Raw genomic sequence first — 15509 nt, 5'->3', positions numbered from 1 at the left:
AGTTCTATAAGTCTCCTAGGATGTGCTCAGCTTTCAACAATATATACAGTCGTTATTTCATGAAAAAGTTCAATTTGGGAATCTGCAACCATTTTATGCAGCGTAACCTGCTATAAGTCCAATTACAGGGACTCAATTGTGTCTGGACAAGGCCTAACAGTACGTGACCCTGTAGGTGGCTAGTTGTGTATAATAATACTGATATAGTAATACAAGAGACAACAATGATACTGGACTTGCACTTATATAACACTTTTCTACTTTAGGTGCGCAAAGTGCTTTAGACACTACTCATTTTCCTGATGATGCAGCATCAGATAGATAAACCTGCAGTTGCTCCTATCTATCTATCTATCTATCTATCTATCTATCTATCTACAAAATGTGTACAGTATATACAGTATTATATATATATATATATATATATATATATATATATATATATATATATATATATATATATATATATATATATATACACTGCACCTACAGTTGATTTTTAGTTTAAATATTTTGCCTAATTATTTTGAATACATCATTGTACTTGTATCTACCAATTAAAAGTCTACCACTAGTCAAATCTCCCTGAGGACCCATGACACACCCGATCCACCTTGCTGCTTCCCTCTCTGTGTTCTTTGACAGCAAATCTCCTTTGAGTCCTATCTGCACTGCCCAAGCATGGAACCCTGTCGTTTTTTGCTGGGATTATGCATCTTTTTCCACTTTTACACCTCTGTTTCCGCAGAGCCCACGTGCAAGCTGAAGGCCAAGTTCAACCTGAGTGGCTACAAGGATGTGGAGAAGAAGAAGGTCATCATTGGTGGGATGTTTCCAGTCCACATGAGAGTTGCTTCCAGTAACGTCAACACTTCACGGCTGCCTGTGTCCTCGGGGTGTGAAGGGTGAGTCGAATTTTGAGTTGACAGTTCAGTCTATTTCTTTTAAGTAAATGTGAATCAAAGTTATATGTTTTTGTCCAGGTGGACGTATTTTATTCCTATAATTGCATTCATAATTCCATAACTGAATATTCAAATTGTTTGAAGCTCTTCAATCACTCCTAAGAATTAACAGGCAGAACAAATAGCTAACATGATGGTGGCCAGTGCACTTGTACTCAGAAAGCATTTGAAGTTTATTGCTCAGTATTTGAGGAGGAATTGCACCTTTGTAGAACGTTAAACAACATGGCCTGTCTCAATTCAGAACTTGTGTTAATTAAAAGTTGAAGATAATGCAGAGGGGCTCATTTAAATCGCACACAAAGAAATTCACCGCTGTAGCTTTGACAGGACAAAGCGTCAAACCGAATGATAGATAATGTGGGCTTCATCCTCCCAACCTGCTAGAATGAATTACCGCACCTTCCGCTGGACTCAGGCCATGCTGTTTGCCATCAATGAAATAAACAGCATGGATGAGCTGCTACCAAACACCGACTTGGGCTATGTCATCTACGACTCCTGCTTCACAATCTCCAAGGCCGTGGAGGGCACCCTAACATATTTGACCGGCCAAGACGAGGCAGTGCCGAACTACCGCTGTGGCACGGAGGCTCCACTGGCTGCGCTCGTGGGCGCAGGTGGCTCTGACCTGTCCATCGCCACAGCCAGGATCCTGGGACTCTACCATTTTCCACAGGTACGTCCCAAACAAATCAACCAGTAATAGATGGTTTTCTACAGTTGATATTCTATATTGTCATATCTTTATTAAATACAGTTCTGTAACTATTGTATTTCAAAGAAATTCCAGAGGAAATGAGAGTTGAATAAAATCTATCACTTTGAAAAGACAAGACAACAGTGTGAAAATGACTCATCTAAGAGCTCACAGAAGAACCTAGAAAAACACCCAGAGAACGGCATGCCTTGCTGGCCTTAGTTGAGGTCATTGTTCACGAATCCAATACAGTAATCTTTCGTTTTTCGCGGTTAGTGGGGACCGGTACACTCCCTCAAAAAGTGAAAAATTGCAAAGTACAGTCTCTTCCTCATGAAACTCACACATGCGGTTAGCTAGACGCAAAGGCGCTGCACCGGAGGGTTGTAAATCTCTTACCAAGATTTCTTTTGTAATGAATTGGAAATTCAAGTGTAAACTGTCAGAGAAATCTCCGAAAAGAAGACCAGGACAAGCCTAGCTGCTTAAACAGCAAAAAGAGTAACTCAGACCAGCCAAGATTGACTTTTTTATGCCGGGCATAGGGAAAAAAGCTTGGGCAAATGTAACTCGTGGGTCTTCCAACGCTAGTTTTTCACTGCCCAGCCGTCCCCCCCTGGCTTTTATTGAGTAGAAGCATAGCAGATTACAAGACACAACAAAAGAGCCAGCCGGGCGCCACCGGCAGCTGGGCCAAGGTCCCGGCTCACACTTTCGTGCGTCAACAGTTCTATCTAAGGACAGGGTCAAGATGAACTAGGATTGCATTAATGGGTAACAATGAACTAAGCACATAATGATAACAACCTAATATATGATTCCCTTCACATAAACTCTGATTGTTATCATATTTCGTCAACTACGGGCTTCACTCTAATCAACTTCTGGGCGCCATTGATATAACCGCGGCTCTCCATGAGACTATAGCCAAGGGGATGGGAACGAGAAGGGAAGATAGTACAGTTACTGAATACGGTTTCATAATTCAAGTTTTAAATAAATATGTGTACTGCAGTAGCTCAGTGTCCGAGGAGTGCCCATGGCAAGTGCATTTATAGTTAACTCGTATGTCTGGCAGGCAGGGAACCTTCACAGTGCATCTCTCCGCAATAAAGCTTTAGAAAAAATCAAATAAAATCTGTGATACACTGAGAGCGCAATAGCGGAGACGCGTAGTAGCCAGGGATCACTGTATAAGAAAGACAGTGGACAGAAGGCATCCATTGAAGGGTTCCCAGGTGAAAAACACTACTGTCTCCAAAGAATACAAAGGCTCGTCTCACACTGACCAAAAAGCATCTTGTTGATCTTCAAGACTTTTGGAAGACCATGTTGTGGATTGATGAGTCCAAAATGGAACTTTTTGGGAGGTGTTAAACCCATTACATCCAGCATAAAAATGGCGCACATTCTTTGATATAACATAAAGTCAGCCGTAAAGCATGGTGGTGGCAGTTTTATGGTCTGAGGATACTTTGCTTTCTCAGACCACAACAACTTACTGTTACTGATGAAATAAAACAAAAAAAGAATTCTGCTGTTTAGCAGACGGGGAATGTCCCGCCTTTAGTTTGTGCCTTTAAACTTAGGCTTGGCTCAAAAAAACCCCCAACTAAATTTGGGGTTTTGGAGTGGCCAAGTCAAACTCTGGGTTTAAATCTGAGATGCTGTGGTATGACCTTAAATGGGCAGTTCATTCTAGAAAACCTTCCAATACAGAATTGTAACAATTCTGTTATATTATCAAGATTATGTTTGAAAAGCTCGTTTGAGCAAAACCATTGATGCACATCTTTTTACAACATCCTTTGAGAATTAACACAAGTCAATTTGCAGCTGTGCTCATTGAAATTCCAACTACAGGTTTAAGTGGTACTTACTCCAAAATAGTGGTTTGGTGTCCAACCTTGTGTTCATTCACCCATTCTTTAGGTCAGCTACTCCTCAACCTGCTCAGCCCTAAATAGCAAGTTCCAATTCCCGACCTTTCTGAGGACCATTCCCAATGACAAACACCAGTCAACCGCCATGGCCCAGCTGGTACTACATTTTGGCTGGACCTGGGTCGGAACCATAGCCGCAGATGATGACTACGGCAAGTACGGCATCAAAGACTTCAAGGAGGAAGTAGAAGAAGCCGGCGTCTGTATCTCTTTCTCCGAAACACTGCCTAAGGTGCACATCCGTGGTTTTGTTCACATTTAGCTTATTCTTATTTTGTCTCACTTTGTGTTAAATATGTTTTTTTTTTTAAGGTAAATTCCCCTGAGGACATCCAGCGCATCGTCCAAACCATTATGGAGTCCACGGCCAAGATCATTATAGTGTTTTCATCAGATGTAGACCTCAGTCCTCTGGTGCTTGAGCTAATTCGGCAAAATGTGACTAACCGCACTTGGATTGCCAGTGAGGCTTGGGTTACTTCAGCTCTCATCAATCAGCCTGGAGTAAGACACTGTATTTTTCAAAGTCCTTCTATGGCTCTATTTTGACATGACCTTGACTGTTTGTAACTAGGTGAGCTCTGTGCTCGGAGGCACCATTGGCTTCGGGGTGAAGAGGGCTGACATTCCTGGTCTTAAGCGACATTTACTGGATCTGGACCCTTACGATGACCCTCTCACGGAGGAATTTTGGGAGACGGTCAGTATAATAAAACAGAGTGATTCAGCTGAAGTATCAATCTGAGACTGTGGTGGAAAGCAACTAACTTTGTAATGTTTTTTTTTTCTTTTTTTGCCATCCGTACTTTTTCGTTTTTCTACTTCCTGCCTTTACTCCTTACACTTGAACACACATTGCACATCTCTTTTCAAAAAACTCATTTACTGTAAGTCATTTATTTAATAGACGTACTGTTGTGGTGAAAACACACTCTTGTTCACATTCTTGGTATCAGTTGGTAAAGGCATTAAACCATTTGTCTGAGGGTCAAAGGAAGTAAAATTAAATCAGGCAATGTTTTTGGGGTCGTTAGGCGAATTCGTCGTATGACTAATAGCAGGCTACCATCTCCGTGAGGAGATGCAGATAGCAGACCAGCTTTGCAGACATGCGTTGCATAGAAGCAGTTAGACGGCAATAGTCAATAAGTGCAAGTACCTAGAAACACCAGCAGATGGAGGCAAAACAACACAAATACAGCCAAGCCCCAAGGGTCATGACAGTTGTTTTGTTCTCATAACCGGGAAAATGTCATAAAGAGGGGATGAAAAAACTTAGTATTCCACGTTGCAACATGAACATTTCATAAATCAGGGAAGTTGTAATATGGGGGTACATATCTTCTAAATATACTACCCCAAATGTCTTCTAAATTACCACACCAAATACTGTCATTAAAATCGCAACAAAATAAAGGTGTCTAGATAAGCCTTACTTTGACTTAGTGATAGTTAGTTTTATCAACTGTGGATGATGGCTCTCAAAAACTGTATTTAACGAGAGGGTAAGTTGGTTGATATCTTGGGGACCTAAAAGATAGCATGTGAACCAACTTTCTGTCCCTATCATGTTATTATTGATGGCTATGGGTATGCATGTTGGTGAATAAAACTCAAGCCAAATCATATTTGAATCAAAAATTTACTACATGAATTTTACACAGGTATGTAGTTGGTATTTCCTCTTAAGTACAGATTGTAAGTACTTTAGTTAGTGATAATAAAGAAGAAATCCTGAGTACTATATGTGTCGTACAGCTGTTCAACTGTACGTTGGACTATGGCAGAGCTCTACGCAATGCTAAAGAAAGTGCCAAGATGTTTAATGAGACAGTGTCCAAGGCATCAGGGATTGTTCCTAGTCTGTGCACTGGCAGTGAATCCCTGGCTCAGCTCAACAACACCTACTCTGACATCTCCCAGCTGCGAATCACCTACAGGTCACTTAAAACTCTGTCGTTATAGTCCTCTTTTTAATGTGGAGCTTTCATTGGAAACTGTAATGTCTTGCCACAGTGTCTACAAAGCGGTGTTCGCGGTTGCCCATGCCTTGCACAATCTGGAGCACTGTGAGCCGGGAAAGGGGCCATTCATTGGTATCGGCTGTGCTGAAATCACCAACTTTGAGCCATGGCAGGTTTGTGCTTTTTGTCTGTGTTCTCAAGTCAATCAAGTAAATAAAGGAAGAGTCCCTTTATAAAGGTCTTATAATTTTCCAAAAACACTTTTTGTTTTAAATCAAGAGTCTTCAGAGATTAGACAGGTCTTGGGTTTGATTCTCATTTCCAGATTTCCTGTGTGGAGGTTCTACTCTGCTACAACTGTGGTTTTCTCTGCCCTCTATAATTCACTCTATAATACTATCCTTAGCCCCTCCACAAGCCATCACCTTATTGAGGTGGTTGTCAGGGGCTTTAAACACAGGCTTACTTATGGTAAACAGGTCCTAGCTGAGGAACTAGACAAAGCACAGCTCATACATAGACCTGTAATGATGAAGAAAAGATTTGGATAACTTTTTCCTTTCCCCGGACGTGGGTCGCCGGGGGCCGGGTCTGGGGGTGGTGCTCAATGGCGAGCGTCTGGTGGTTGGGCCTGCAACCATGAGCCCTGTCTGAGCATTGGCCGAAAAGGGAATGTTGTTCCTCCTTTCTATGGGCTCACCATCTGTGGTAGAGGCCATTGGGGTCAGGTGCAGTGGGAGCTGAGTGGTGGCCCTGGTGGAAACCTTAGCGGTATGATCTCTGGGTGCAGAAGCTGGTGCAAGGGACATGGAATGTCACCTCTCTCTGGCATGGAAGGATCCTGAGTTGGTGTGCAAGGCAGAAAAGTTCAGGCTAGCTTGGGTTCTGGTATCAGTTCTCTCAGGGGGATTTGACTCTCTTCCACTCAGGAGTTGCCCACGGTGAAGAGAGTTTTTTTGTGTCAATGCACCAAACCACAGCTCTGAGTATCTGGCCAATTTGAATTTCTTGGAAGGTATGCTAAAAAGTGCCCACTCTGAAGACTCCCTCGTTCTGATGGACTTCAATGCTCATGTGGGCAGTGACTGTAAGACCTGGCGCTGAGACATTAGAAGTTACAGCATCTTCAACGCGAACCTGAGTGGTGTTTTGTTATTGAACTTTTGTGTTTGTCATAGATTGTCCAAAACAAACACCATGTTCAAACATAAGGGTGTGCACTTGGTACCAGGACACCCTAGGCCGCAATTCAATGCTCAACTTTGTGGTGGTGTCATTGGATTTGCGACCGCATGTTTTGGACAGTGGGTGAAAAGAGGGGTGATGTCAAGTGATCACCATCTGGTGGTGTGTTTGCTTCCATGCTGGGGAAGGATGCTGGTCCGACCGGAGTCCCCTGTCTGAAAGAGTTTCAACTCCCACCTCTGGCAGAATTTCTCCCATGTCTTGGGGGAGAGTTCACATGGATATGCATGGAGGTTCCACGCCTCCATTACTGAGGCAGCTGATCGGAGTTGTGGCTGTAAGGTTGTCCGTGCCTGTTGGGGCGACAATCCTTTCACTCGCAGATGGACACTGGCGTGTAAGGGTTGCGATCAAGCTAAAAAAACAGGCCGATTGGGCCCTTTTGGCCTGTGGTTCTGACAGGTTCAGACTGACCAAACAAGGTGCGGCTTGAGCAGTCACCAAGGCAAAACCTCAGGTTTGGGAGGAGTTTGGTAAGACCATGGTAAACGACTTTGGGCCACTTACAAGAAAATTCTGGTCCACATTCCGTGTCTCAGGAAGAGGAAGCAGTGCACCATTAACACTGTGTACAGAGAAAATGGGGCCTCATGAGACCTCAACTCAGGACGTTGTGAGCTGGCGGGGAGAATACTTTGAAGACTTCCTCAATTCCACCGGCACGTCTTCCTCTAAAGAAAGAGAGTCTGGAAATTCCAAGGCGAGCTCCTATTTCTGGGGCTGAAGGTGGTGGTCAAAAACCTCAATGGTGGCAAGGCCCCCGGGGGTGGATGAGATCAGCCTGGAGTTCCTAAAGACTCTGGAAGTTGTAGAGCTTTCCTGGTTGACACACTTCATTGCATCGGCATCGATGACACTGCTTCTGTATAGGAAGACCAGGGCGGTGGGCCCCCCTTTTTAAGAAGATGTAACAATTAGAAGGATCACTCTCCTCCGCTTTCCCTGTAAGGTCTATTCAGGGATGCTGGACAGGAAGGTACGTCAGGAAGTCGAACCTTGGATTTAGGAGGAGCATTGTGTTTTCTTTTTCCTGGCCGTGGAACAGTGGACCAGCTCAGCACCCTCAGCAGGATCCTAAAGCGGGCATGGGAATTTGGCCAACCACTCTTCAATTATTTTATTACCTTGGAGACGGCGTTCGATCATGTTCCTTGGGCAGCTCTTCTTTCACAGTTGTGTTGTTGCCAAAACATGCCACTGTTGATTTTTTTGGGGCCAAAATGTCCTCATATTATGCCATGAATCCTTTGCTCTAGAATGGTGAGCAGTGGTTTAGTTTTTAGTAAAAGTGCCTTTATTTGTGTTGCCGGGTGAGAAATTACACTGCACACACACTTTATTTTATGTGAACTTTATTCCCCGACTGCACATGGAATATGCACAGCATTAATTGATGAACAGAAAAAAAAACTGAGATTGGATATATTACACACGGAGACAAACAAACATTCACACTCACAAACACACCTAAGGATTTGGAATGTCCAATATACCTATTATGGGAGGAAACCAGAGTACCCAGAGAAAAACAACACAGGGACAGGGAGAATATGCATTGTTTTGTGTTTTCCTCAGCCGCTCGGTGGGGCAGTGGTTGGCATGTCCACCTCACAGTTCAGGGACTCGAGTTCAAATCCACCTCGCTCTGGCCTTCCTGTGAGGAGTTTGCTTGTTCTCCCCGAGCCCAAGTGGGTTCTCTCCGGCTTCCTCCCACACTCCAAAAACATGCATGGCAGGTGTATTGGACATACTAAATTGTCCCTAGGTGTGATTGGGTGCATGGATGGTTGTGCGTAACTGTGTGCCCTTTAATTGGCTGGCAACCAGTTTAGGCTGTCCCCCGCCTACTGCCCCAAGTCAGCTGGGATAAGCACCAGCAAGCTTGCAACCCTTGTGAGCATAACCGGCTGTAGAAATTGTGTTTTCCACACTTTGATCTAATTTATACTGTATATGTTTTTGGGTGTGTGTACAGAGGTACAGTGAATGATTTAAACTATCGATATGCTGGTACATAGCATGCTTCATTTCCTATTCTAATCCATTTGGATTGTATATCTGTCGATTTATAATGTTTTCTGACGGATTGGTAGAATTTTTCATCCATCCATCCATTTTCTATAGCAGCTCATCCTCAACAGGGTCACTTGCTTCTCGTAGATTTTGCCATTTTTTTTGTGAGTAGGAGATGGCCAGTTTTATTTTGTGTTTGATCAAGATCCAACGCTTAATTGCAGCTGATGTACTACCTGAAGAATGTGCACTTCAAAGTGCCACACACAGACGAGGAGGTCTACTTCAATGATGGAGATGTGGAGGGCTTTTACGATATCATTAACTGGGGATTGGAGAGTAACGGAGAAATATCTTACCTGACTGTGGGGCACTACAATGGTTCCGCCGCTCCAGAGGAGAGGTTAACCTTAATGAATGATTCCATTGTCTGGAACAATGCAGCACTGATGGTCAGTAGCACATACGTAGTTCAAACTAGCCATGCCCATATTTCACAAATTTCAGACAGTCATGTAATTGCATCTGTGCTACTCAGCCTCCTCGGTCAGTCTGCAGTGAAAACTGCAAGCCTGGCACCAGGAAAGGAATCCGACAGGGAGAACCAGTCTGCTGCTTCGACTGCATCCCATGTGCCGATGGCGAGATTAGCAACATGACAAGTCTGTATACCACTTTCTCTTTCTTCTGAATATATAAAATGTGGTGCTGTTAAAACATGTCTAGACAACAAGGTTCTTGTGTAAAAACATGAGAGAATGATAATGCATTTCAAATCTTGTTTTACCATTAACGTGGCCTCTACAATTCATTGACATTTTTAAATCCAATTCAGCAGAGATGGGCACTTTGTCAGCACTGGCAGACTCTTTGTTTGTCCGTTGCTGAGGGATGCCCATTTTGTCCACAGACCGACAAATGACGGCAATGCTAAAAAAGAAAATGGTGAATTCAATATGATGTAATTGCAATTTTCTTCCGTTGTTGTAATTGTTGGGATAGGAAATACATCAAATGTCCATCAGATGGGAATTACATCAAATGTCTGTCAGATGTCCGTCATATGTCCAAGAGCCTGCTACACCGCTTTTTGATTGGTGAAATATAATTCAACTGCCTTGCATGTTTATCTACTATACTGCTGCATCTTTACAGCCCAAACAGCAATCAGACTCAAAGCAGTCAATGTTACTACAATGTGAGAACAATCACTTTTCACCACTACCAAGCAGTGGGGAAATATGTGCAGTTGAGTGAGTAAACTGGATTGGTTCAATTCACAACTTGTCAATCACAGCTAAAACACAACAGATATTTTATTTGTAATTGCTCCCTTTCTTAGTTCTGGTTTCAGGTTTCTTGCTGACAAGAGCATTCTGGGAATGGAGAACAGATTTGCAATATTTTTCTGATTGGCTCTTGGACAGGAAATGCAAGATAGAATTTTTTCTTTTTAATTCCCTAGTTAAGATGTTTTGTAGTAAATTAAATCTCAGCAATACTTTGTTTTACTTGTAGTGTATGTGAAAGATGAAATTCAGACCAAGTTGACAAGTTTTGAAGTTTTGAAAATCACCTTCAACAATTGTTGGTCAAGCAGTCATACATGAGAACTGACAAAAAAAAGTCAAATGTCACCCTCTACTGGTGGCCTAAGGTTTCGCAAAAATACACAGACGAACTGACGAACCAACGATTACAATTTTGTCTGGCTTGAAAAAATAATGGACTGATGATGACGGAAAGGGGGCGGGGCGCTGACAAATGTCAGACCAGCAAAAAAATGTAGGTTGTTCACCTCTGCTATTCAGTGGGAGTAAAAGTGAACATTTTTTTTCCTAACACTTTCATAATAGGAGTGTCTCTCTTTCTTCATATCCATTGTACAATGCAGTCTTGCCTGTTTAGGTGATTACATTCTGTAGGAAATAATGGAAACTCAAATATTTTGGGTGTGTAAAAATTAATTCCCAATGTTATAATAGTAAAATGTTTCAGGACGGCCACAAGCAACATTAAACTGGCAACTCCATTGAAAATCGCTCCAGTGATTTGTGCTCCTTCGATCCCTGTAGGACTTTCTAAAATGAGCACAGGAATTAGTATGAAAAAGCTTCTTCAAGTCAAAGTGCCTGACCTCCTGGTCACGCATGGGTCCTTGAGACTTTTTTTGTGTGTGTCCTGTTATGTTAATGCTTCAATGTGAGTCAGCTTACTTAATGTAATATGTGGTGGACACTGGACAGTATCTTCTTCTCTTTACTGCTCTTGTAGGACTAAAAGGTTACAAAATTGCCAACAAAATCTGTATATTTTTCAAAGGTCTTTACAGTATCTCTTTATTCTTGTTGTTGACAGATGCCCGTGAGTGTGTCCTATGCAGCGGGGACCATTGGTCCAATGATGCCCATGATGCCTGTGTGCCAAAGATCATTGAGTTCCTAGCCTTTGGAGAGCCACTTGGGATTACCCTCATCACCATCTCTGCCTTCGGAGCTCTTGTCACCATTGTTGTGGCGGTAAGAATAGGCAAGAACATTTCTGATGACTGCGGAACTTGTATAATGGTGCTGCTGATTTGTAGGTGGTGTTTGTTGTCCATGTCGGCACTCCTCTGGTGAAAGCAAATGATGCTCTGTTGAGCTTCTCGCTGCTGTTCTCACTGGCGGTGACTTTTCTCTGCTCCATTATCTTCCTGGGAGAGCCTCAGCACTGGAGCTGCATGACCAGCCAAGTAGCTTTAGCTCTGGGCTTTGCACTATGCCTTTCTTCCCTTATGGGTAAGGCAAGGGAACATGTATGTGTAAGTTTTAGGGCCAACAGATTATCTGCACTCTAATACCTCTATCGTTCTACCCAGGCAAGGCAGCGTTGCTGATGCTTCGAGCGCAGGCAATGAAAGCGGCCCGTGCCAAGGCCAAAGCTGCTGCCAAAGCTGCCAAAGCTGCAGCTGAAGCAGCAGCCAACAGTGTCGGCCCTGACATCATCTCAACCAACGTGACAAACCTCAATGACGCCGGTACTCTTATCAAGCCGGACAGCATCACATTTGCACACCAAAGGGCAATAGTTGCTGCGGCAATGCTAATACAGGTAAAGAACAAACGCTTATCCTTCATCCAAGTTGATTTTTTTTATCTTGGTCTGGTCATCATTCCCGGTTCGCTACCGGCTCTGGCCTTCCTGTGGAGTTTGGATGTTCTCCCCATGCCCGCGTGGGTTTTCTCCAGGCACTCCCACAATCTCAAAAATATGGATGATAGGCGTGTTGGACACTCCAAATTGCCCTTATGTGTGATTGTGAGTGTGAATGGTTGTTTGTCTTCGCATGCTCTGCGATTGGCTGTGTTCCCTGTTTACTGCCCGAAGACAGTAGGATATGCGTCATCACGCAATCAATTCGTCATGAATCGTATCTTTGATATTGTAGTTTCAGTGAAATGACAAAATGTTTTATTCTACAATTTTAACCAAACAACGTTCCATTCAGGTGTTAGCGTGTACTGTGTGGCTCATCATTCTGCCGCCACATCCTGTGAAGAACACTTCAGCTCAGAATATAAAAATCATTCTGGAATGCAATGAAGGTTCTGTGGTCTTCATTAGTTGTATCTTTGCTTATGATGTTCTGCTGGCTCTGCTGGCCTTCATCTTTGCTTTCCTGGCTCGAAAACTGGAAGATCACTTCAGGTAGGAGAGCCGCATTTTTCAGGTAAACACATCATGATGGTCATAGCAGTAGGTTTTCATACAAATGTCCATTGCTGTGTCCCAGTGAAGCCAAGTGTATGACATTCGGCATGCTGGTTTTCTTCATCGTGTGGATCTCCTTCGTCCCTGCTTACCTCAGCACACGAGGCAAGTTCATGGTGGCTGTCCAGATTTTTGCCATCTTGGCTTCTAGCTTTGGCCTGCTCACCTGCATCTTCTTGCCAAAGTGCTACATTCTCCTGCTCAAACCTGAACGCAACACTGAGGAGATGATGAGACCCCACGACAAACCACGTGACGGAACCTCAACTGGGACCTCTGCGTCACTCGCTACTTCTGCCACTGAGGTCAACTCTACAATTGCATCAACTGCTATTGATGATTAGATGACAGCTAATAGGATAGAGATGTGAGAATAGATTGTATGGTACAAAATATAATGTTAATGTCATTGATTATAAACAATCAAATGCACTTGGCCATTGGAAACAAATGTGGCTTTACTGCATCCCCCTCTTTGGGCCAAAGACTTTTGTCTTTGCAGTTAACATTTGAAAATGTATTTAGGTTTTTATCCAGTTAGACTCAGATTATCAATGGTAAATGTCCATGACTGCACATGAATGCTTCTTTTGTATTTAAACTGCATTTATTTCTGTATGTTATAAATAGAATCATATTTTGTACTTGTATATTAATTGTACAACTGGCATCAGACTTTTTCTAATGGTCTAGCCGGGTGTAATGGTTGGTTAATAAAAATGAAATAAAATTCTACACCAAAACAAAGGGCCAAGATGTCATATATCATAATCTTATAACAATTAATAGTGAATAAAAAAAAGCAACAAACAAGTAAGTCATTGTGCTGCATTAAAGTAGTGCTTCTCAATAAATTGGGTGAGATGCAATGGCAGGGGAGGCGCGTAGGAAATGGGATTTGCGTTTGCGCTGTGTAGTGTAATTGCAAATGCACGGCACCAGGTGGCGCGCTCATTGTCAGAGTCTGCGCCAGCGTTAGAAACCTTAAATTGCTGTCAACATTTGTCTTTATCAAAGTTATGATTAATGTGATTTTGGAAAAAAAAATCAACACAATGTTTTATACCTTTTACTCCAGGTTAAAATATTCAAGATATTATTGTTAGTGTTCAAGATCAATTTACATGTATTAATATTTATTTATTTACTCATTTATAGTCATCATAGCGAGTGGAGTGGCACAATGTTTTCCCTTTTTTGAAAAATAATTGAGAAGCACTGCATTAAAGTGATGTACGTATGTATGATTCTTAAAAAAGGATAAGATGAAATAAGTTATTGTCCTTTTGTCCTTCAACACAGTACATTTCAGATTTTATTTCAAAATTTCACTATTTCCACATTGAAGGCTCTATTTTATAGAAAGTGCTTGTGTAGCCACACTTCTTGATTTTGTGCAGCCTCCTTGAGTGTACTTTGGAACGCTGCGCCAGCGGGAACAAGAGGAGCCACTTGCCATCGGCCAGGAAGCAAGTTGACTGTGTTCATACCCACAAAGGCACTTGGGCCTTATGAAAATACACAGACTTGCATTGACTAGACTTGTATTCGATGTGAAAATAGGGACCTAAGAGGCTTGTCTAATCCAATATATTATATTGACACTCATATACCCTTTTTACATGTTTCTTAATGTGTGCTACGATTTGGTACATGGGTACATTCGCATGTTCATGAGCACTTGCCTTTCAAGGAATCCGCAAAGCTGTGAATGTGTCCAATCAAAGTTGTCAATGTGCACAATAATAAATTCTGCCGCTGACAGAGCGCTGAAGGAATGTGTGAAGAATTTGCCGCATGCTGACAAGCCGGAGCAGCTGCTAAATCATATTAAAAGGTGCATAGGCTGCAGCTTATAACAACTTATAACAACGCAACTATAACACATACCTGTCTTTTTTGGAGGGTAATGCATTTGATAAGGAGGAATGGCTTTTTTTAGACCAGCGGTTCTCAACATTTTGTCAGTGAGGTACCCCAAGTCAAGTAGCCCTTAACAAAGCATATTTGGGTAAAAAAAAACAAAAAACAAAAAAAACAAACATGCCATCAGTGTGTGATTTATGAAACGTTAGAACCTTTCAAACTTCATTTGAATTGGTCCACAAAAAAATAATCAATATAAAATGTCAGACCTGTTCTCAAAAAGAAATATTCACAATTAAATACTTGTCCTCAAAAAATATTAAAGCACCCTTTTTTGAGATTACAGTACTGATCTAATCACAGAAATTAATCATTAACTTAATTAATAATACATATTTGTCCAGAAAAAATAATCAACATAGACTGTCAAACCTGTTCTCAAATAGAAATAATTATGAATGAATATTGGTCGACAGAAAAATATTCAACATAAAAGTGTCCTTTTGGGATCATAGTAAAGATCTGTTCAAAAAATCATTAATCATTAAATCATTAACCTGACTGGGAATGAGAAGTGACGTGTGACAAGTCTGGTCAAACCATTCTAGTATGGGGGGTGTTTTACTTAAGAGTAGACCTTTGAGTTCCTTCAAGTACCCCCGGGGTACCCGTACCCCGTATCAAGTTTTGATACTTTTTGGTTTTTTACTTCTTAATTAAAAAAAAGCTCATCAGATATTAATGTGGAACAGTTCACTGATAATCATTTCATCGACATTTCATCAAAACACCTGCCTTGAGGGAGAAACCCTAAAAAAGTCAACGATTTTTGATAGTGTTTTTATAGTGCTTTTTTTCTGTTAAATGTTAAAGAGGATAGGCCTTATGAAAGTTTTCCAAAATTTCCCTATAGCCAAGACTCCCCTAAATGTTGCACAAGATGGACATCCAATTCACACTCAACTGGGATGAGTTAAAACAAAAACAGGGCTTTTTTTACACTTGTAATCTGTTAAATTGAGTGAACATGCAGTTAGGCACCTGCTGTGTAGGAACTTTG

At 41.9% G+C, this 15509-nt stretch overlaps 1 protein-coding gene across 1 annotated transcript; it reads left to right on the top strand.

The window, feature by feature from the left end:
- The first annotated feature begins 681 nt into the window (after positions 1–681).
- vmn2r1 (vomeronasal 2, receptor 1) lies at positions 682–13134 on the top strand. The gene is made up of 14 exons (XM_088427421.1): positions 682–905; positions 1353–1644; positions 3598–3840; positions 3921–4112; positions 4183–4308; positions 5367–5548; positions 5625–5745; positions 9055–9282; positions 9369–9492; positions 11189–11349; positions 11415–11610; positions 11691–11923; positions 12321–12520; positions 12606–13134. Exons 1-14 carry the CDS (start codon positions 682–684, stop codon positions 12925–12927), a joined length of 2844 nt encoding a protein of 947 aa, XP_088283547.1. The 3' UTR covers positions 12928–13134.
- Positions 13135–15509: the final 2375 nt, after the last annotated feature.

Source organism: Hippichthys cyanospilos, chromosome 11 (genome assembly GCF_059441005.1).
Source record: "Hippichthys cyanospilos isolate Australia breed blue-spotted pipefish chromosome 11, RoL_Hcya_1.0, whole genome shotgun sequence".
Taxonomy (NCBI): domain Eukaryota; kingdom Metazoa; phylum Chordata; class Actinopteri; order Syngnathiformes; family Syngnathidae; genus Hippichthys; species Hippichthys cyanospilos.
The sequence above is the reverse complement of the archived record's forward strand: the minus strand, read 5'-3'. Positions and strand labels throughout refer to the sequence as shown.

Bases quoted from the DNA above. Each gene is read 5' to 3' on its own strand.
- vmn2r1 (XM_088427421.1), top strand. From the start codon at position 682: ATGGAACCCTGTCGTTTTTTGCTGGGATTATGCATCTTTTTCCACTTT. The intron at 5,746-9,054 runs GTTTGTGCTTTT...GCTTAATTGCAG, and splicing joins CCAACTTTGAGCCATGGCAG to CTGATGTACTACCTGAAGAA. The intron at 11,924-12,320 runs GTAAAGAACAAA...CGTTCCATTCAG, and splicing joins CTGCGGCAATGCTAATACAG to GTGTTAGCGTGTACTGTGTG.